The sequence below is a fragment of the Dermacentor variabilis genome, chromosome 10, assembly GCF_050947875.1.
Source record: "Dermacentor variabilis isolate Ectoservices chromosome 10, ASM5094787v1, whole genome shotgun sequence".
Classification (NCBI taxonomy): domain Eukaryota; kingdom Metazoa; phylum Arthropoda; class Arachnida; order Ixodida; family Ixodidae; genus Dermacentor; species Dermacentor variabilis.
The window spans coordinates 64,746,365-64,767,337 of record NC_134577.1 but is presented as its reverse complement, the minus strand read 5'-3'; the positions used below and the strand labels follow the sequence as shown (position 1 = coordinate 64,767,337).

Genomic DNA, 20,973 nt, shown 5'->3' with positions numbered 1-20,973 from the left:
TGATCCGGCCAACATTGCTGCCTCCCGCCGAGTCCAAGTCGAGCGCAGATCGCGCGCATGTTCTTAGGTCCCTATATAAACAGGGACCCTAGGAAGACCTAGATCCGCTGGACATTCACTGGAATGTTTCCTGTGATTCTAGCCCATCGCAGTACCTTTCCAGAGGTAAGTGAGCACGTAGTTATTCTGCCTGATGCGTTATGCTTTAAGTATAAGTGAGCAAATCTCCCTGATGCATAGGTGGCGTGAAAGCGACAAAAAAGAAAAACAGACGGTGAAATTAACAGCACTTGTTTGTCGATAAATTCTGTGGTTGTTTTGCACGAACCGCGGATATGAACGGCAAAAAAAAAAAAAAGAACGCAGACCAATAAGAGAATGAACAAGCATAGTGGCAGCAGCCACATACCTTTCTTCAAACTGCGACCTAATTAAATCCATCCATCTAGCCACAGCGCCGACGGAGGGGTAAAGAGGCGCCACCAGTAAGCTCTTCGGATGAAACTCCAGTGAAACTAGCCAACTTATTTCAGTTCGAAATATAACGATAACTTTCGTATTATCGGTTGTTGACTACACTTTACCTATTACAAGCGGGACGCGTTGCAAGACGCTATTTTCGCAATACTGCCCTGCGTTTCCTTCATTTTATCGCTGGTATGCGACCGAGGTTTTGTACTCGTTTGGAGTGACGCCTTGAACGTATTGAACGCAGAGAAAACGTATTGTTTTTTTTCACGTAGAAGACGAATACCCCGCGGTGCGCATCCCGCCGGGGCGACAGTTTGTTGTGAGACACTGACTCGAGGAGAAGCAGCACAGGACACGCGTTTCGCGTGTCATGTGTCCCATCTCCACGTGTCCACGGTCTGTAAAACGCTAAAACGAGTTAACTCTGGCATGACTGCGCCGCCGCCGGAGTACTCTTTAGCCTTAGATGGAGTTTACCACCCACCTAGGGTGGCACTGTCAAGCAACCCGACTCGTGGGAGGCTCCATCCAGGGAGCGCAACGACGGAGTCGACGGTCCTGGCACCCACTCTGGGAGAAGCCCCTGTTAAAGGGGGCTTGCATCGTTGCAAACCTCATTTCCCAACCGCCTGCAAGGACGGGGGCAATTCGGTGCTGGGCTCGGTCCCGTTTCGCTCGCAGATACTCGGGAAATCCCTGTTGGTTTCTTTACTAGTCGAATGTCTAGTAATTTCGCAATTTATATATTCCAAGCAAGCTGTTCCCTATGCTTTTAATTAGGTAATGAGAGCGTGTTTTACCTTAAGAAACTGAGCGCTACTTTCTCGTGGTACTTCGCAAGCTTCGTTCACCAAATTTCCGAGCGCATACGGTTTCCCCTGAAATACTCGCAATAAATCTAACACCAGCGAAATGAACAACGGTCCGCTTCATCGGCGGCCCATGCTTGACTGCCTCTTGGCGTTCGCCAGGGAGAGCGGCTTCGTTACAGAGACTCTAGCCCTGTTACCGCGGTCGAGTTTCGGTGGCACAATTTATTTCCTTCCCCTCTACTCCTTCCCCGTAGCAGGCTAAGAAGCCATGCCTATCGCAACAGAACATACATCCATGTATATCTATTGTCAATGTGGATGTTATATGTTCACATTCCTGTTGTCACGCAGGGCAACGATCATTTTCTTTTTATTGATAAAACCGAGCGCAGGATAGCGTGTCGGAAAGCACTCCGCTAGACTACTTTGCGACTCGTTGTGGAGTGGGAGTTCTTTTTATTTTTTTGCAGATCGACTACTGGACTCCCATTAAAAAGTGGAACATTCGGAGCCCGGTGCCGCCCAATATCAACCCAGAGTACTTTGAAGCTGCTCCCAAGAGCGTCGACGCTGTTGTCAACATCATCGACTTGTGCGCGGTGAGCTGCGCACGATTAGTCCCTATCATCTCAAGATTTCGAAAGTCGTCCACGTGGAGTAACTTTCCTGCCATTCGTGCTGGTAGAGTTAATAGCAGTACAGTACACAGTAAAGCACAGTATATTAATAACTTAATAACTAAGTTTACGTCATTCAGTACACTACATTTGTCATTTGTATGTATTGACAGTTTTTTTAAGCGCTATGGGCTTGTATACAGACAATTTGTTCTTGTTAATTTTATTTTTCTATGTTGTATTTTCGCGCTTGTGTTTGTTTCCTTTAGTTAGCTTGCTCTTATTTAGTACCTCTCTCCATTGTTATTATTAACCGAGGGTTCTGTTGCAGTCTTTGACTTTGGGACCCTCGTCTGTATATTGTCTCTTACCAATTCATTGTATCTAAAGAATAATAAACTGAAACTGAAGATGCAAAGAAACAGCAGCACTTTACCGCGAGAACGGGCTCTGTAAGCCAGAAAAAAAGATGCCCAAAACGTGAGATAGATGGCGCTGGCGCACTTACCGCACTAAAGCCCCTTAAATTTCGTAAAGTAGTGCCACGCTCTGAAGAATGCCGCCTCCTCCTCGCGCGCTCTGGCCGAGGCCGACGCCGCGTCGCTATTGGCCTAATAGCATCACGTGGGCCGTCGCGCCGTACATCAGCGTCATTTTTGCTCGAGAGGCGTCTACGGAGTGGCGAGGAGCGCATGTTGGCGCCGTTGCTACGCTCGAGCAGTGTAGGCGGCGCCACGGTCGAGGAGGGAGTAAAGGGGCTTTAGGAGGGAGCGTGAAAGAGAGGAGAGAGAGAGAGAGAGAGAGAGAGAGAGAGAGATTCTTGAATATGGGAAGGAAAGGTTGGGGTAAAGTGCAGCGCACCCCAACCTTTCCTTCCCATATTCAAGAATCTCCTTCTCTCTCTCTCTCTCTCTCTCCTCTCTTTCACGCTCCCTCCTAAAGCCCCTGAAACGAGGAGGAGTGCAGGCGGAGGAGGAGAGTGTCGCTGCTTAACGAAGTTTAAGGGGCTTTATACCGCACCGGCTGCTACGCTCGAGCAGTGTAGGCGGCGCCACGGTCGAGGAGGGAGTAAAGGGGCTTTAGGAGGGAGCGTGAAAGAGAGGAGAGAGAGAGAGAGAGGAGATTCTTGAATATGGGAAGGAAAGGTTGGGGTAAAGTGCAGCGCACCCCAACCTTTCCTTCCCATATTCAAGAATCTCCTTCTCTCTCTCTCTCTCTCCTCTCTTTCACGCTCCCTCCTAAAGCCCCTGAAACGAGGAGGAGTGCAGGCGGAGGAGGAGAGTGTCGCTGCTTAACGAAGTTTAAGGGGCTTTATACCGCACCGGTTCGCCATGACGGCATAAATTTTGCCGGCGCCTGCTCTCAGGCATAGTTATTTTTTTTTTTGAAATCGCAATTATGCACTAAATTATATATGAGGAGAGGCAAGAGGCCGAACCTAGGATGTTTGAAGAACAGTTACTGACCCACAACGACCCGAATGCCCCCCCCCCCAAAAAAAAAAAATAAGCCGACCTAGAAATCCGCGACATCACCCTGACGCACATGCGTTAGGGAGTCGGCGCGAAATTCAAATATAGAACTTTGTCCTTTCTTCTTTTTTTATTCTCATAATCAGCCTACTCTAACCCTCCAATAACTGTGAAATTACCGAAAAGGAGTTTCGAGATAATTATTTATCAGTCTGAAGTGTATTATGAAAGGGAAGATTGTCATGCAGTCTGCTGCCCCGTTCACGAAGCTTTACAAAGGAAAGACGTGCGGGTTTTCGAGGATGAAATCTTCACAGTTGGAGAAAAGTTCTCCTGGTTCGAGGATCAAACCCGTGACCAACGCCTTTCCGGCGCAGTCGCTCCACCATAGGAACTGCCGCGGTTTTGTTTTTTTATTGTTTGTCGCGTTTTGTAACGTGTGGTTCCGATAATATAGCCGGTTTGGTTGTATGCTGTCATGCGCGTGCAGATGACAATGTGTGCTGCTTATCTAGTCTATTTTCAGTAAAGCTTTCAGCTCTGAGAGAAGCGCTTTTCTGTCTGCTTTTGCGTTCGCTTTACGTGTGATATGGTTCGCGTCAAGAAGATCTGTTCGTTATGACCGCCAACCAACTGGCCCGAGTCACCACCATGTTGTCTAAGTTCTTTTTGTGTTCGGAAATGACTGCGCTAGACGGAAAATTCGCACTTGCTGCATAGTTTGATTAGGCACCTGTATAACTTCTATAGACAGGCGTTAAAGGAGTGTAGAGGCTCTCCACAGAGAGCCAATTGAGCCAATGTGAGCGCATAGAACGACTTAATGGCTGCGTGTGTTCTTTTTTCTTTTTGTTGCAACCCCCCCCCCCCCCCTCTGCAGAAAAAGAAAGGCTGCTGCGACCTGAAGGATGTCAACCTGACAGTTTACAGACACCAGGTCACGGTCATCCTCGGGCCGCAAGACTCGGGACACACGACCATTCTGGACGTTCTCACAGGTGCGTATACCGCGCCCATTTCAGTGAACGCGTGCTATGCAGTACATTGCTGATGGCTCATTGGCAAGCTTGTGCCACTGTTGTTGTTTTTTTCTCTCTTTAACTCGTCAGAGCTGCAGTACGGAATATACACAAATGTTGCGCGCTCGTCATGTTAGCGTAGTCCTGGCATGACGAAAAGCAGCGCGATTCGAATAGTATGAATATATTAAATTTTTTGTAAATATATGCCTTTACCGCATATATATATATATATATATATATATATATATATATATATATATATATATATATATATATATATATATAATCTGGTTTATGTCTGGTGGTGCCGCCAGTAGGTTCATCTCGAGCTCCAACGGCGTTCTTAGATCACACGGCCGGTTTTCAGACTTTGAGCGCCGTTGAAATGTGAGCCCATGTCCGTAGCTTGGCTAACGTCGACAAACGCGAAGCTTCGAACGCTTTCTGAAACGTTAGTTGTAGAGCCGTCGTTCGCATGTCTGTTCTTACTACTATCAGCATAAATTCAAACCGACAGAAAAACGACTTGACAGTTTTGCGGCGTCTACAGAGTGATCGTGGCCTAATTTGAACTCCGAAACGTACGTCTGTGACTACAGCTTGCTTAGAAACCGTGCAGGAGGTTGTCCGCATGTTGCGCGTCCACATATTAAGGTGTAACAGGCGTTGTCATTAGTTTTCAGGTTAAGTTGATGATACGTATGTATGCATCACTTACGTACGGGAGGATCACGTTTTTCTATCACCGTAGCTAGAGAAAAAGAAAGACATTATGTACTTTATCAGTACAGTTCAGCGCACAAATAAGTAAAAAAAAAAAACGTTTATCCACGTAGGGATGACGGGCCTACTTGGTTGCTTCATTTTGTTTTTTTCGATGAACCTTATCTCAAAGAACTGTGAAATTCGGCCAATACTCACCGGTCCTCCCATGCACACTTCTGCAGCCGCAGCCTCGCCCGATCTCTCGAGAAGCGGCTTGTCTAGGCCTCAGAAAGGAAGCTTTGCCTGGCGTGTTCCTCTTTAAGTACACAGGAACGTAGATATAGTTCTTGCTCGCCAACCACTGAACCAGTTTTGATGATGTTTATTGCATTTCAAAGGAAAAGCGAGAAATCTACCGACTGCTGGTAGAAAGTTCTTGCTATAGGTCATAATATGTTATAAACTTTGAAATTTGCGAAGCTAAAAAAAAAAAAAAAACATGCGAAGGGTGACCACATCATCATATTTTCTCTTCAACATTTACAAAATGTTTGGGGCCGCCTTGGCAAGAAAGCTGTACCAAGCAGCTTGACGGTGCCAAGGCGCCACTAGCAAGCGGCAGACATTAGGAATAATTACAAACTGTAGTATAATAGCTAGCCACACAGGTGAGGAAAACTGGCCTGTTGACATTACAAAAACATATGCGACGCTACACAAAGAGGTAAGTGCACTCACACAGTCACGCAGCACAATGCAGTTAGAAGAACTCAATATAATACAACGTATTACATTGTAGAATGACCACACACGTAACAATAAAAAATAAGGATAAAGGAGTTTGAAAGTTGTAACACAAGGTTTAAAACTTCGTAACTCAGCATTAAAAAAAAAACGCTATTGACACGTGTTCTTTATCATAATTCTTTCCGAGGACTGCATTTCACCTGATAACAAATTAAAGTTAGTGCAAGACGCGGCCACATGATTTGGAACTTACTGGCACGTTATCGTTGTTTTATTTTGTTATAGCGCAAGCTTGACACGGACAACAGAAGGCACATCTGATACACACAGCGCTGTGTGTGTCAGGTGTGCCTTCTGTTGTCCGTGTCAAGCTGGCGCCATAACAAGATAAGATTTGCCGTACCAACGAGCCCCTATTGCTATCGTTATCATTGTTTCTGTCTCTCTTGTATGTTCTCGCCGAGCATGGCGTAATCGGATTGTTCGCGCGCCGCGAATAGCGTTGTTGTATGTTCTGGAAGGTATGCGAGCACCAGCGATTGCGTTGGAACCGTCAATGATTCACGTACGCAAGCCGACGTGCCTGAACCGCAGATAAGATTTCGACGATCGCCAACCTGTGCTCGCTACTATGGTGGTGCTTCGAGTCTCACTCGCCTTTGTGCCCACAGGTTCGCCCGGCAAAGAGCTATGGTTTCGGGATTCATGGTTTCGCTACTGTGTTCATCACGTGACAATATCATAATTCTGTAAAGCGCGCCCACGAGACATTTATAGCGGACGCAATTGATTTATTACGCACCGTTCGGGAATCTAGCGCCAGTTTCTCGATCAGTACTTTAGCAAATGTATAGTAAGCGTCGTAACAATTTCTCATATACTTTAAACTTGTATGTCATATTTGTTCGCTTTAGAGACACATGAAGTTTAAGGAACTACGATGTCTTTCTTTTCTTGTGCAGAGAATACACTTGTAAATTTTGTGCTTAAGTTTTCTTTAATCTTGTCAATTTTCGTCAATTTTTTGTAAAACATTCGAGAACCAAAATCAAAATTTTGCTTCCTACAGTCGGTAGAACGCAAATTTCTCTCATAAGTGCAACGAAGGTTATTCAAATCGATTCAGTGTTGGCGCAATAAAAGCCTTTCTGCGTTCCTCATGCATTCGAATAGGGAAAATTGGAGGTGCTCGCGACGTAAACGTTCTCTCAAACATCGACTAAACTGCCGTTCCTGCGCACATTTAGCGGACCCGCGTTAGCTGTACAGCCACATTTCTGAAGGTTTGAATATTGAACTTCTTGGTACATTACGAAATTGTGTACGGGAACGGCGCGAAACGACAAGTTTTCCACTCTCGTCGTCCAGTAATCCTTTCTAGCGCTTCGGCCAAGTACCGCAGGGCAGTGCTGCTGTCGCACATTGGGGTCACGTCGACGGCGCGCGAAGTAACGCAGTACAAACGTCGTCGACGCAGGCATGGTGGCGGCGACGAGCGGCGAAGCGTACATATGCAACTACGACGTCACGGGGCTCTCGGGACTGACGTGGCAGTACGTCAGCGTGTGCCCCGAGGAGAGTGAACTCTTCGGCGACCTCACCGTCGAGGAGAACGTGCGCTACTTCCTGTATGTGAGTGCCACCGCTCTTCTTCGACGGGCGACCGAGGGACGGACGGATTTAAGGTTTCCCTAGATGCCCTCGACGTCTGTAGGCCGCGCTGCAGAATGTGTGCGAGGCCGAAGTGCGGATAATGCACCAAACACCGGGCATACGTATGAATTCCAGCTTGGATTAAGGTGAAGCATCGAAGCGGGGCAGATTATTGAATGTCCAAAACAAACGAGCGAGAGAGAGAGAGAGAGAGAGAGAGAGAGAGAGAGAGAAACAAAGGAAGTTTAACAAAAAAAATATTTGTTGCCGGCACCCCTGTGGCTGGTGCTTCCGGCTCCAAGTGCAGTGCATGATGGAGTGTGGCATCACGCAAGCGCAAAGTGGTTTGGCGAGCCACGTAAGGAGTTACATGAGGGCGAGGAAGAAAGGCGGTAATTTTTAAGACCTACGCCTTGTTTTTGGCGCATGTTCTTGCGTAAGAATTGCCCGCCGCGCTTGCTTAGTGGCTATGGTGTTGGGCTGCTAAGCACGAGGTCGCGGTTTCGAATCCCGGCCACGGCGGCCGCATTTCGATGGGGGCGAACTGCAAGAAACACCCGTGCGCTTACATTTAGGTGCACGTTAAAGAACCCCACGTGGTCTACATTTACGAAGTCACCCACTATGGCGTGCATCACAATCAGATCGTGGCTCTGGCACGTAAAACCCCATAATTTGTGTTTTTTTTGCGTAAGAATTATGCATTCGGTATCGCATCTCCGCTCACTTGAATAAAGATACCAGTTCGCTTACCAAGTCCACGTGGAATGCTGTGGCCGCACTGCATGCTTTTCTCGCTATAGAAGCCCCAGGTTTCAATAAGGGCCAAACTTTGTATACATTATAAGCGGTGATTGGGAGCAGGGTAAGGTCGATGCTGGCACCCATTGGGATTCCGACAAACGGCAATTTTTTTTGGTATTCTTTGGACCAGTTCATGAAACAGCACATTCGTGACATGTAATCAGCGCAGAAAAGGCACACGCCACGGGAACGGGGAAACATGCAGAAGTTGCCTTCAATTAAAAAAAAAAAGGAACAAGCAAACTATGACCATGAACGAAATTCGAGCTGTTTGTCCTTGCTTGCAGTGACGTCATACCCATGCACAAGTTACCGCTGTTTGGACGCTTTCTTCAGGCGCTTGATCCAAGGTTCGCCAAGTACAAAACGCAAATCGGTGCGCGAATCTCATGATGACCCAACGCGCAGCTGGATATGTTTTAATTACGGTCTTTATAATACAGTCTTTAATATAACAGTACCGCGTGGCAGACCATACGTTATTGATCCTTTTGATCATAATCATAAGTGTTGATCCTTCCATATTTTTTGACCAAGAGGTCAGGTGGGTCGATCTCAGTGATGGTGAAATCTGTGGTGCAATGTGTTTAATTTTCGACTACATTGGCGCTAATTACGCCCGTACCGTTTATTTCACTCACTGTGGACTAATTTGCGCTGTTTGTAGGCACCGCCGAAGCGGTCTTACAGATTCCATTGCGTCGCGCGTGCCCTGCTACTAAGCAGCTCGCTCAATTTCTCAATAACCTGCCGTACGGCTGCTTTGCCTCAATAGGTATATATTTACAGTGGTGCACCCTTTACAGGGGTGTCGTGTAATGCTGTTTTTGACTATACCGAGACTAATTACGCCCGTATCGTTAACTTTAGCTACTCTGCGACTAATTATCGCTTCTTCTCGCGTTGAAACCTACATTTAGAGAGCCCGTGCGGCTCACTACGGCGCTTTGGAGGCCCGAAAGGACCGCTTTTTCCCTGCAAGTGCTTACAAGAGCACCCACATCCCAGATACGCAAACCCATCTGAAGTCGGCTAAGAAGGCCCCAGTTTTCAACATGCATGGCACCGAGTTCCATCCAGCGCAATAAAAAGGCAGCACACGTGGAAGAGTGCGAAGCAGACGCTGTCGTTCGCCTGCTGGCCGTCCCGTTATCAATACGCATCGTGTTTACTGTAGGCCATAGTTGCATAACTACGACTAAGTAATGAGTGATATGACTTTACCTGTGAACTGTACCATACTCGCCGAGCAGCAGCAATCTTTCAAAACGTGCGTGCCGTCGCTTCCTCTGTACTTATGAAGTTGTTGAGCGCGAGTTCTTTCCACTGCATTGCGAACGCAGCTTCGCGGGGTTTCGGCGGCCGAGGAGCGTTCGTACTTGGAACCGCTTCTGGTGACGCTATACATGAAGCCGTACAGGGACACCCTCGTGTCCGAGCTGTCGCCCCAGATGAAGCGGGCCCTATGCCTCTGCATCGTATTCGCCGTCTACGCAAACGTACGGTTCATTATTTTCACGTCTTTCCGATGTTCTACCACGTTGCGCGAGTTTCCGAGTTCCCGCTCGCTGCGCCGCCTTGCGCAGTCGACACAGAGACTCATCGCGCAGCAGAAGTGCTCGATAACGAAGCCGTGCGCACTTATATTTTCAATGTCTTTTCGGACACTGTGATCGAGCGTTGCTTGTTGGAAACGTTCTTGCGTGGCAAAAAAAACTGAAATATTTTCCGGATGTCATCGCAGCCGTCCGCTACACTTGTTGAATTTTGTAATCTCGCAACTGTTGCTTACACCGAAATCTTTTATTTTTTTACGGATTATAGGTGTGCGCTTATTTGCACTGCTTAGTCGGTCAGCGTACAATTGTTTTGTATGCCCGTTCGCTGGTAATTTCATCTGGCGTCCATATAACCTTCGTATATATTCACGAATATATCCGCCCCTTACTAAGAAGTAGCCACAACAAACCCGGCAGGGTACCAGAGTTGCAGTTTGGGCACGTTGGGAGACGGACGAAAAAAAAAAAAATGCGCGAGTGTATATGTGCCTCTTTTTTTTTTTTTCGTCCGTGCCCAGTTCGCTCTTCTTCAACTTTCAGGGAGAGAGTAGGCAAGGAAGCTTCGCTTTGGAATCGTTATATTATTGGGCACAAGTCATGAGCGAGAATCGTATATAAAGATCGGTTTGTTTGTAGTGCAGTGAAACCCGGTTACGACAAACACGGACAGACCGCCATATTAATGCGTTATGCCGAAGTTTGTTCAGCGTATGGCAAACACGTATCGCAAGTTGGAGACATGCAGGCTCAGCTATATCGAACTAATGGACGTATCGAACTAACCGCGATGCGCGTTGCGTTTCGTTATAACGAGATTTCACTGTGACTTTTTTTTTTTTGTCGAAAGTGCGCCACCGTCCGCGTTTCTCTTGTCTTCGGCGCCTTGTTTCCGATTCTGACAATTTTAGGCAGTTTTAAGTTTCACGTACGTATAAGCGCTGCGTGCGTGAAGATCTTGCGGGAGCTGAATGCGCATGCGCCGAACGCAAGGAGGCCCGTGGCGTATCACGTACGCACGTGAAATCTGTGCCCTTGCGTCGCGCGTCCCACGTATACGTGGCGGGCTTTGCGAGCTGCCAGGCAGAGAACGCAGCACGAGCTAGCACGGACGCGCAGTTCGTGAAGTGCGGGAAACACGCGATGTCTTCGATTACGGCTCGTCTTGAACGAACACGGCGCGAGTAGCGTTCCCGTGTGCCGGTAGAAGGCACTAGTAGACCACGCGGAAGCAACAATCTGTTTGCCAGGCCTACCTACATCAGCGGATTCTGGCGTACGCGAAACTACAAGCGTCCCACGGATGCGGCGCGTAGCGCACGCAGAACTCACACGTTTACGTGCGCAAGACTTCTGCATGCGTGAAACTAAAGATGTCCAATAAAACGTACAAACACGTGCTGTCCTCGCGCTGTCGCGCGCAGTTCCCTCTGGTGATCCTGTCCGAGCCGTCGAGGCTGTTGGACCCCAGGGCGCGGAGCCACGTGTGGGAGACGCTGGGCCAGATCGCCGACGTCAACAGCGTCCTGGTCACCACTCAGAGCATCGAGGAGGCCGAGATGATTGCCGACCGGCTCATCGTCATGCGGGAAGGGCGCGTCGTGTGCGCCGGATCGCCCACGTGGCTCAAGAAGAAATTCGACTCTGGATTGTGCCTGCGCCTGACCAGGCTCGCGAACTTCAGGTGGGGGCGAATTGCGCGGCTGCTTCGGATTGATTTGTTGACGCGGCTCGTTGCCCGACTTGAGTGCTTACTCTGGGTCACTGGCCGATTCCGCCGTACGCCATCTCGTCGTTTCTGGTTTGTGAAAAAAAAATAATTAAATAATGGGGTTTTACGTGCCAAAACCACTTTCTGATTATGAGGCACGCCGTGGTGGAGGACTCCGGAAATTTCGTCCACTTGGGGCTCTTTGACGTGAACCTACATCTAAGCACACGGGTGTTTTCGCACTTTGCCCCCATCGAAACGCTGCCGCCGCGGCCGGGATTCGGTCCCGCGACCTCGTGCTCAGCAGCCCAACACCGTAGCCACTGAGCAACCACGGCGGGTGTTTCTGGTTTGTCTTACGGGGTGACTGCGTCAGCTGCTACCAACTGATTGCCTCGAAACGACCGGCGCCGCGTAATTGGGCAATCCTGTGCAAGCTATAGTGTCTGGAGTGGCACTCCGTGGCTTTGATTCGGCTTTGATTCTTACTGGGCTTATTTTCTCTAGACTTCATACGGTCTCGTGTTGGACCATCGATCAGACTATTTAGTGAAGGTTGTGTCTCCAGTTCGACGTCGCATAGAATTCTATTCGCATAGAATAGACGTCGCTGCATTCTTGATTGACAGCTCAGTCATTCTGAGGATTTAGTTGCGCCTACTGTGTTGTAGCTTGTAGCTACAACTGAGTTGTAGTCCGCGTAGTGCGTGAACACCTGCAGAGCGCGACTCGTAGCATTTAGGACCTCGATCGCGGGTAATACGGCGCCGCCTCTGTGAGCGAGACCTGCCGGCCCGAAATAAAATGTTTCGCGATTTACCTCGTATTTCTGTGCCCAAAATATTAAAGAAGTCATAAAAAAAACTTGAAAGAGCGGGCTAGTTGGTACTGCATGACTGAAAAAAAAAAAATAGCAGCGCGCTTTTTTTACGAGCACACAAGCCGCAGTGTGGATGAGGACCGTGCTTGACCTTGCCTGCTCCTCGGCTTCTATCGTGATAAGAAAGCCGTCCCGTTCCAAACGCGATAGAATTAAGGGCCCCGTATCGCATAAAAGCGGACGTCGGCGTCCGGCGTCCTGCGTCCAGTCCAGCGTCGGACGTCGCTGCATCAAACATAATTTCTAATCAAATTTTGAATCATGCGTACCCAACCACTCTTCTACTGCCAAAGTTGCTCATACCTTGTCTTTCACTGTTTACAAAGTTATTCCTCGGAATTTTGGGAACGGCAGCCCGCAAACAAATGTAATGAAAAAAAAAAACACCGACAGCGCATATCTTTTATGATAGCGCTTCCCAGACTAAAATATTAAAGGTGCAAAACAATAACAGGAGATCGAATCGCGCAAGAGGCCGCGTTTCTACCAGAAAGCTACCCTCCGGGCATGTCATTCGCCGCCAGCGTTTCCCGGTAAACGTTACGGTTGCATAAGCTGCGGTTGCCGGGAAGCATGAAAAGCAGTCGGGGGTCTTTGAATGCTATCGCGTTCCGCTCTTAAGGCTAAGCTTAAGCGTCCTCCAAATTTTTATGTTTCGAAGCTAATTGGTAATAAGGTTGCCTTGGTTTGTCTATAGACAGCAGCGAATTGCCAGTACACATCTCTTCGATCGTGCTTACAACAGCTTCGAAATGAGGCTCGTAAGCCTAACGATAGCGACCACCGGCACGCCGTATGCTTTGCTACCGTGTTCGTGCTCTGTGTGGTCTGCGGCGCTAAACGTGAAACATGTTTTTAATTATGGTTGTTAAAAATATATGTAGACGCTATTGATTGGTTTAATTTGGTCCCCCAGAGTACCGTGCATCAACAGGGAAGGGGGGCGACACCGTGTTGATCTGGAAATAAAAAGAAGAAAAGAAAAAGAAAGAACTGTCTCGAGAGATGTGTATCGTAGCATTAGGTGACTCCTGATGACGTCAGTAGAGCACATGGCGACGTTTCTTTTTTTTCTTGCGACGACGCCCCTCATGGAAAGCGCTGTATTTTAGCGCCGTTTCTTTCGCCCACATGCGTCTAAAAACGCAGCGTGTTGTCAGAACGTCACGTCCGCTTTTCTCTGTGCCACAGGGAACAGGAAGTGAAGCGCGTCGTCCAAGACTACATTGGACCGGTCGAGCCTAGGCGGGTCACCAAGGTCGACGTGGTGTTCAACTTGAGCGATACGCCCGAGGTGAGGACTGCGTTATACTACCCCTATAGCCGTAGCTTATAAAACACGGACGAAAAAAAAACTATAAATATATCAGGCGTGACCACTACGCGATTTGTGTGTGACATGCACTGCGTTTGTTGATCGCACACGTGTGAATCTTCTTGCCATATTGTCGGTTGCGTGTGCGGGCTGAAAAATGAGGCTTTCTCTTGAAGCGGTCTTCGACTCCTCTCTTGTCAGTAACTCTTGCCCACGGCGCAGATTCGCGACGCTAAAGTGCCACGATTCAATTTTGCAGTGTTCGCAGAAAGAACAGAAACGCCTCGTAGCTGTAGCTGTAGTTATGCCAACTGTAGCTGTAGATGTAGTTAAGCTGTAGTTATGCCAACAGTAGCACTTGAAGCAGCTAGAACCTACGGGTGCCTCAAAACGTACCGGATCCACATGGAAGCCCGTGATGCAGATATAATGATTGCAGATGCCGGAACTATCCGTCTGCATGTTTTATTTAGTAGTGTTCAGAGGGACCAATTTGGTGGCCGTGATGATTGCCGGGCTTTTTAAGTGAAACAGACAACAATCAAAATGACAACAGAGTTCAAATAGCCTTGCTTTAACAGTTTCAGAAAGGCGACGAGAATACAAAGTAGTCAACTTAATTTGGTCCCGATGAACGAGTCAGATGTTTTTTTCAGCAGTATTTTTCCACGGGAGGGTAACATCAGAACTCAATCCCAAGATCACACTTCACACGCACCTCTTCACTTGGCTTTGTACACTGTGGCGTAGGGCCCCCAGCATAGGCTCGCTTTGTTTCATACGCCCTTGAGCAGTGTTTCCAAACATGCGCGCGGGGTTGCCACAAGTGTGCGACAAGAGTTAACATACTCCAATTGGGGAGTAGGAGCACAAACTCTCAGCACAGGAAGTTGGCAGAACTCCCACTGTTCATATAACAAGAGAATAATCTACTTTTACTGGGAACATCTTAATGGTGTTCAATCCATCGTCGATGGTAGGGGCGTAAGTTTGGGTAGTGGAAAGCTTGCGGCATATTATTCTAATTTTAGGTGTCTACGTAAGACATCAAGACCGTGGCACGGCCAGAAGTGGTGCATGGCACCGAATTAACTCACGTGAAGGAGGTTATTGTTCGAGGAATTCGAACGAGGAAGTTAATGCGGTGGTTGAAGCAAGGTGCAAGTTTTATCAACTACGTTTGTTTAGAAACCGTAGTTGGAGCGACCGAGGCCAGCGTTTGAAATCGAAGCCTGAAATGGTTTATGCGTTCATTTGAAGCTCTTACGGCAGCTCTCGCAGTTTACAAAATTTGAAAGTTCAGCCATCACGATCTGATCCGGAGGTCACATGGAATTGGCTTAATACTGGAAACTGGTTTAGAAAGAAACTTAAGTAATTTTAAAAAGGACAACACCAGAACGTCTGGGAAGGACTAAAGATAGGGGCAACGTGAAAACAGTAATAAGCATATTTGCTACTGGACAGGACATGATATATGCAGTGAGAGATTATCAGGGCAGTGGCCATCTGTAATTTTGACAATATAACAAAAGCGTCAAGGGAATTCTGTACTGTACATGTACCCTTGCAGCAGCCACGTAACCGTGAAGGAATGTTCCATTCCACTGTGCAACTTATATATGTTGATGTTGCTTCTTCTAGCACCTTCAACGCATTCAGAAACCAAAGTCGTTGTTCTAAACCTTAGCCCAATAAATTTCTGTTTGTAACCATATCCCGTCGTACATTTTTTTTGCATTTCAAATTTCTATACACACTAAACGGTTTGTTGGAATTGTTAAAAAAATATGCTATAATAAGTTTTTCTCTGTGTGTCTTACTTAATAGCGCCTGCAAGTACAAATTTCTTGCGGTGCGTGCTGTATCCGCGTGCTAATGAAATATCAAAGAGCTCGGTCATGTGAAGCCGTAATTTGCATGTTTTCGCGCGTTTGTGCCGTCCTGACTCGCGCAGAAAACAACGAAGATGACTGCGATGCTTCAGTACCTGGAGAAAAGGCGGAGTATCCTGGGCATCTCAGTCATGAGCCTGTCGTACTGTACGCTCGAGGACGTTTACATCAAGTGAGTCTTCGAGATGTGCCTTCTACCCGGCGTGGTTGCTCATTGGCTATGGTGTTGGGCTGCCGAGCACGAGGTCGCGGAATCGAATCCCGGCCACGGCGGCCGCATTTCGATGGGGGCGAAATGCGAAAACACCCGTGTACTTAGATTTGGTGCACGTTAAAGAACCCCAGGTGGTCAAAATTTCCGGAGTCCTTCACTACGGCGTGCCTCATAATCAGAAAATGGTTTTGGCACGTAAAACACCACAATTTAATTTTTTTTATGTGCCTTCTTTTTGTCAGGAAACCTTAGCTGCGCTGAAAGGCAGTTTTGCTGTAGTCGTACGTGCCCCTAGAGAAGAGAAGTGGTGGAAAGGTCACACCAGGTAGTTCACCGTCGTTCAAAAACGAAATAGAAAGAAAACCCTGAACAGATCGTAGCACAGTATGACTGCAAAAAGCACGCATTCGAGTAAAACCTCGCTAATACGTTTTCCCCACTTATAACGTCGCCGAAGTCTGATGCCCCTTGCTGTGGAAACGCTCACGTCGAAGGGTTTTTCAGCTTGTGCGTTCTATTCCCACGAACCCGAGGCGTATGTTTTGTTGAGGTGACACTGTGATTTTTTTTCTTGCTCCCTGTTATCTGATCCGTACGCAAGGGCGGATTCGGGAAATGGGTGAGCGGATAATCGGTTTTGCAAACCTGACATGGTACTTACGCGCTTGATTCGAAGGCTTTGTTATCCATCAAACCCTCTCGTGCATACTTTTGCGCCTAGCGCTACGCTTCGCAGGAAAACCTGTCAAAATAGTGCTGACGTGGAAGCTGTGCCACGTGTTTATCCTCACCTGCTTACGTTGTCTTAGCCCATAGGACTCGCGACTTTGCAAGCTGCAGACAGTGGGTTTTGCTCGGCGTGTCTTTTGGCGAATATGTCGCTCAGTGTCACCCGAATTCTTGATCGAGCGTCGAGGAGGTCACTGTGTTAGGGTCGACAACAGCTACCACGTGCACCCGTATGTCGGGCGCGTTTTTACATAACTGCTCACGAACTGCATCTTGGGAGAAAGATTTCAAACATGTTTGTAATTGCGTCGGCAAGTTAGAGCCCACTGCGAAGTCTTGAAACGCTGCCATTATTTCTGTGCAGAATTGAAAAAGGTGTGGCCCCCACATTAACCCGCCACTTCAGGGCGGCTTGTATATAGAGAATTGCCCTTTCCGTTGGAGTGGCAACAGGTGTCACGTGGACTGGAAAGAAAAAAAAATGGATATGTAACGCGTATTTGGTTCTTCAAAGAAATATTTTGTGTCGCTCTTCATCAATCCTCGAGATTCCTCTTTTCACTACTCACTGAATCCTTGTGTGCCCAGCCAGATAAAGCTTTATTGGCACTGCACGGCATGTCGAAGAGTGTTCTATGTTTGCCCGACCTGCATACGCCGGCGCTAAATGCCATCTACGCTGCTAGTAGTGCTTAGTTCTCAACAGCCAATCCGAGTCTCAAAATATGAAGAGCTCCCCCCCCCCCCCCCCCTAGTAAAGGATTGCAAACAAAACTCTTAAGATTTCTTTTAGTTGCCGTATAAAGGCCAGCACTAGTGTTAGCGAGGCGTGGTGCCAGTCCAACCACGTGGACGTACTGAGGCGTCGACGACCCATGCAGAGGCTCGACCAATACATTAAAAAAGGTGCAGGTTTTGGGAAGTTGGTCAACCCATACTGACAACCACTGCGGAATCGAAGAGGCGGACGTCCTGTGTCTTCGACACTTTTGCCTGTGTTGTGCGTCTTCTTGTCAAGATTGTCAATTCGACTAAGCTTCTTGCCAAGTCGGTTAACGATATTCCAAATACTGTAGGTGCGCTACAGCTGGCGACTCGTGCGGAAAGGATCGACACAGTGTCAGCGCCAGTCAAGCGTCGTCCGATTTTTGCGAACTGAGTAGCTTGAGCGCGTTTCATATTTTTTAGATTTTTTTTTTCGCGAAGACAAGTTCCTTTAAAACTCAAGTTTCGTGGCGTCGAGGCGAAGAAGGCGTCTGCAGGTCTTGGGGGATTATTTTTCTCTTTGTTGTGGCAGGTTGGTGACTGGCACTGAGACTAAGGCCAAGAAAAGCATCGGTGACGGCTGCGTTAACCTTCACTCGGAGCAGGAAGACGCGGCAAAAAAGAAACGAGGTACGCCAGGCATGCCTAGCTCGCTATGTTTCATGCTAAGCGTACCAGTGAATTAATATGCTGGCGTTGCTATCACTTAGCCATCGCGCGAACTGTAGCCAGAGCCTGTAACGTTGTAGGACTTGGCTCGATGTCGTGGGTATATCACATCTTAAGGTTAACTTTTTTTATTGTTTTGTGCGGTTGCGTTGCGCGATGGCCTGCAAACGCTTAATCGGAGGAGATAAGTTGACGGCAAGTTCATATTTTTTTTTTACCTAATTTGGACACTCTGTAATATATGCGTGATGCGAAACCTATCCTATGTTTCACAAGATGCACGAAATGTCGTTGCTATTGTATACAATTATTTTCGTATGTAATATCTCGAGAACCATATGTTAGTATCTTATTTAAAGGCTAAATAACACGAACTAATGCCACAAGAGAGAACTGCTATTTAGGATGGCCACCAGGAGGTAAGCTTAAACTCTAAAGTCGCAGAACCCATGCGGACGAAGTTGAGGCAAATCCATGCACGTCTCTCATTGCCGGGGTACCTGCTGCCAAACTAGAGATCTACGCCGAGACTAGTTCCACGTGTTTCACTAGTATTTTCATTCGAAACTATGATAGTCGGCGAGCGTTTTTAGAGTGGTGCGCAGGGTTTAATGGTGCAAGGACCACGTGTGGAAAAAGACTACCAGTTGTGCCGAAACTATGCTGAAACTCCACCAAAGCTAAAGTGAACCTCTGCACCAAACTCTTCTGAATTCTCAAATTAATTTTACTAAACGCTCCGTACACAGTCACGTGGCTAAATTTCTTTCCCTATTATCTCGTATTATGCAAACGTAATGTGGAGGTTCAATCAGTACCACGGGAACAGTACAGAAGCCTTTCACGAACGTATCCAATGACTGCGAATGCAACAACAACAACAACAACAACAACAACAACAACAACAACAACAACAACAACAACAACAACAACAACAACAACAACAACAACAACAACAACAACAACAACAACAACGACGACGACGACGACGACGACGACGACGACGACGACGACGACGACGACGACGACGACGACGACGACGACGACGACGACGACGACGACGACGACGACAACAGCAACAACAACAGCTGTACAGGCTTTTGAGTATTCTTGGGTATTCACTTAGCCCCGGGTATTCATCAGAAACCGTTTATTAACAGTTCATCCACTACAGCGTTACTCATATTGAAAGTTTAGGCGCTGAAGACACGTACGCGAGAATAACGAAAAGGGACTTCAAAACCTGAAACTTCAAACTACAAATCTTTACCAACTTCTTTAGCTTTTTTGTTGTTTTAAGTTTCTCATATCTTCTGATCTTTCTTTTTGTGTGTCTTTAAACCATGATCGCCAAAAACAACAGACGATACCTAATAATATTTGTTTGCTATTTGTTTGTAATTCTGTCCGCATTATTACCTATTCATACTATTCGCAGTCGCGCAGGACAACTGCAGGGGGCAAACCCAGAAATTTTTGGTTCGGTCCCAGGTGTTCGTACACCGACATGCTTTCTTATAGGATCTCACCTCCTACCTCGACAAAAGTATGACGGCCTAGCACGATCGCATTGTTTCCAAGATTATAACTCCTCTTCGCAGTAAAACGCCGCAGATTTCGCGTGCGCCCATAATACTTTTTTTGCTTAACAGCAGCTTCGCGTATCTGTAGTTAAGAGGAAGCTTTAGCTCGGGTGCTCCTATCTAAATACACGTAAAAGGAGAATTCATTTTTCTCGGCAACCACTGCACCAAATTTGACGAGGTTTGTTGTATTTAAAAGGAAAACAAAATATAGTGACTGTGGGTTTCGAAGTTTTCGTTTAGGTCGCCAATGTTTTATTAAAATATGGCAAAAATCGCACATCTTCAGATAACGAAACTATCAAGTTTACAACCCCGTACGTCCGCAAGAAATAACCATATCACAATTCTTGGAATGGCATCTGATAGTACATCTAAGGCAGACAAAATTGATATGTTGCACATGAATCTGGAAAAATTCAGTAGTATGGAAATGCAGCTTTTGCCGAACCCTGGAACACAGCGTAACATATTCACGTAAGATATAAATTTACACATTGAATTTGTTCGCTTTGAATAATCTAACGGATTCCGTTTACGGAACCGTCATATCTCTAATTGATGCAGAGCTATTAATTTATAAACTTCGTGCGTCTGTTTTTTCGAACTTGCGAATATGAAAAAAAAAATATTTTAACGAAATTCAGGTCCTATATCGAAATTCCGCTTCCAACAGTCACTAGTATTTAACTTTCTCTCTCAAGTGCAACGAATTTCATTAAAATCGGTCCAGGAGTTATCTCAGAAAAGCGTTCTTTTTTGCGTTTTACACGTATTTGAATAGACCGCGTCGGAGTTGTGCCCGATCTAGAGTTTGAGCGGGCCGGACGGCAAGCGCTGACCCGTGAGTCCAATCGCGTCCCAGATGCGCAGGCCCTGGCGCAGCTGTGCGAGGCCAGGTCGTCGAGGGCCGGCACCGTGTCGGTTCTGTGGGCGCTGCTGCGCAAGCGGACGCTGCTCTGGGCGCGCGTCTGGTGGACCAGGCTGTTCTCCCTGGCCATCCCCGTTGCGTGCATGCTGCTGCTGGTGCTGTGCGAGCGTCTCCTGCTGCCGCAGATGGAGCCGGGCAGCAGCCCCTTCACCTACGAGCCCGAAGGCGTCCACGATATCTCGTACGGTTTCATCGAGACCGACAACTCGAGGTACAGAGTTGTTCCTCGCAACGGGAGCTTTTGTGAATCGCACCGCGGAGTTCTCCAGTGATGTCCGCTTCTAAACTCCGCGGCTAGCCTCTCGAATTAGTGTGCGGTGGTATGGAGGAAGTAAAAAAAAGAAAGCAGATACCACGCGTTGCTGGAATGGATGTTATGCGAAGTTTATTGCTGGTTGTGGTTTGTCTGCCACGAATTCTAC

At 47.4% G+C, this 20,973-nt stretch overlaps 1 protein-coding gene across 1 annotated transcript in view; it reads left to right on the top strand.

The window, feature by feature from the left end:
- Window positions 1-20,973, top strand: part of LOC142560653 (phospholipid-transporting ATPase ABCA3-like) — a 66,378-nt gene that overhangs the window by 13,444 nt on the left and 31,961 nt on the right. The window contains exons 9-17 of the mRNA XM_075672888.1: window positions 1,754-1,882; window positions 4,253-4,370; window positions 7,324-7,478; window positions 9,647-9,802; window positions 11,284-11,543; window positions 13,642-13,744; window positions 15,723-15,832; window positions 17,901-17,998; window positions 20,486-20,762. Of these exons, the coding sequence (XP_075529003.1) occupies window positions 1,754-1,882; window positions 4,253-4,370; window positions 7,324-7,478; window positions 9,647-9,802; window positions 11,284-11,543; window positions 13,642-13,744; window positions 15,723-15,832; window positions 17,901-17,998; window positions 20,486-20,762 (1,406 nt within the window). The remainder of the gene's footprint in view (window positions 1-1,753; window positions 1,883-4,252; window positions 4,371-7,323; window positions 7,479-9,646; window positions 9,803-11,283; window positions 11,544-13,641; window positions 13,745-15,722; window positions 15,833-17,900; window positions 17,999-20,485; window positions 20,763-20,973) is intronic.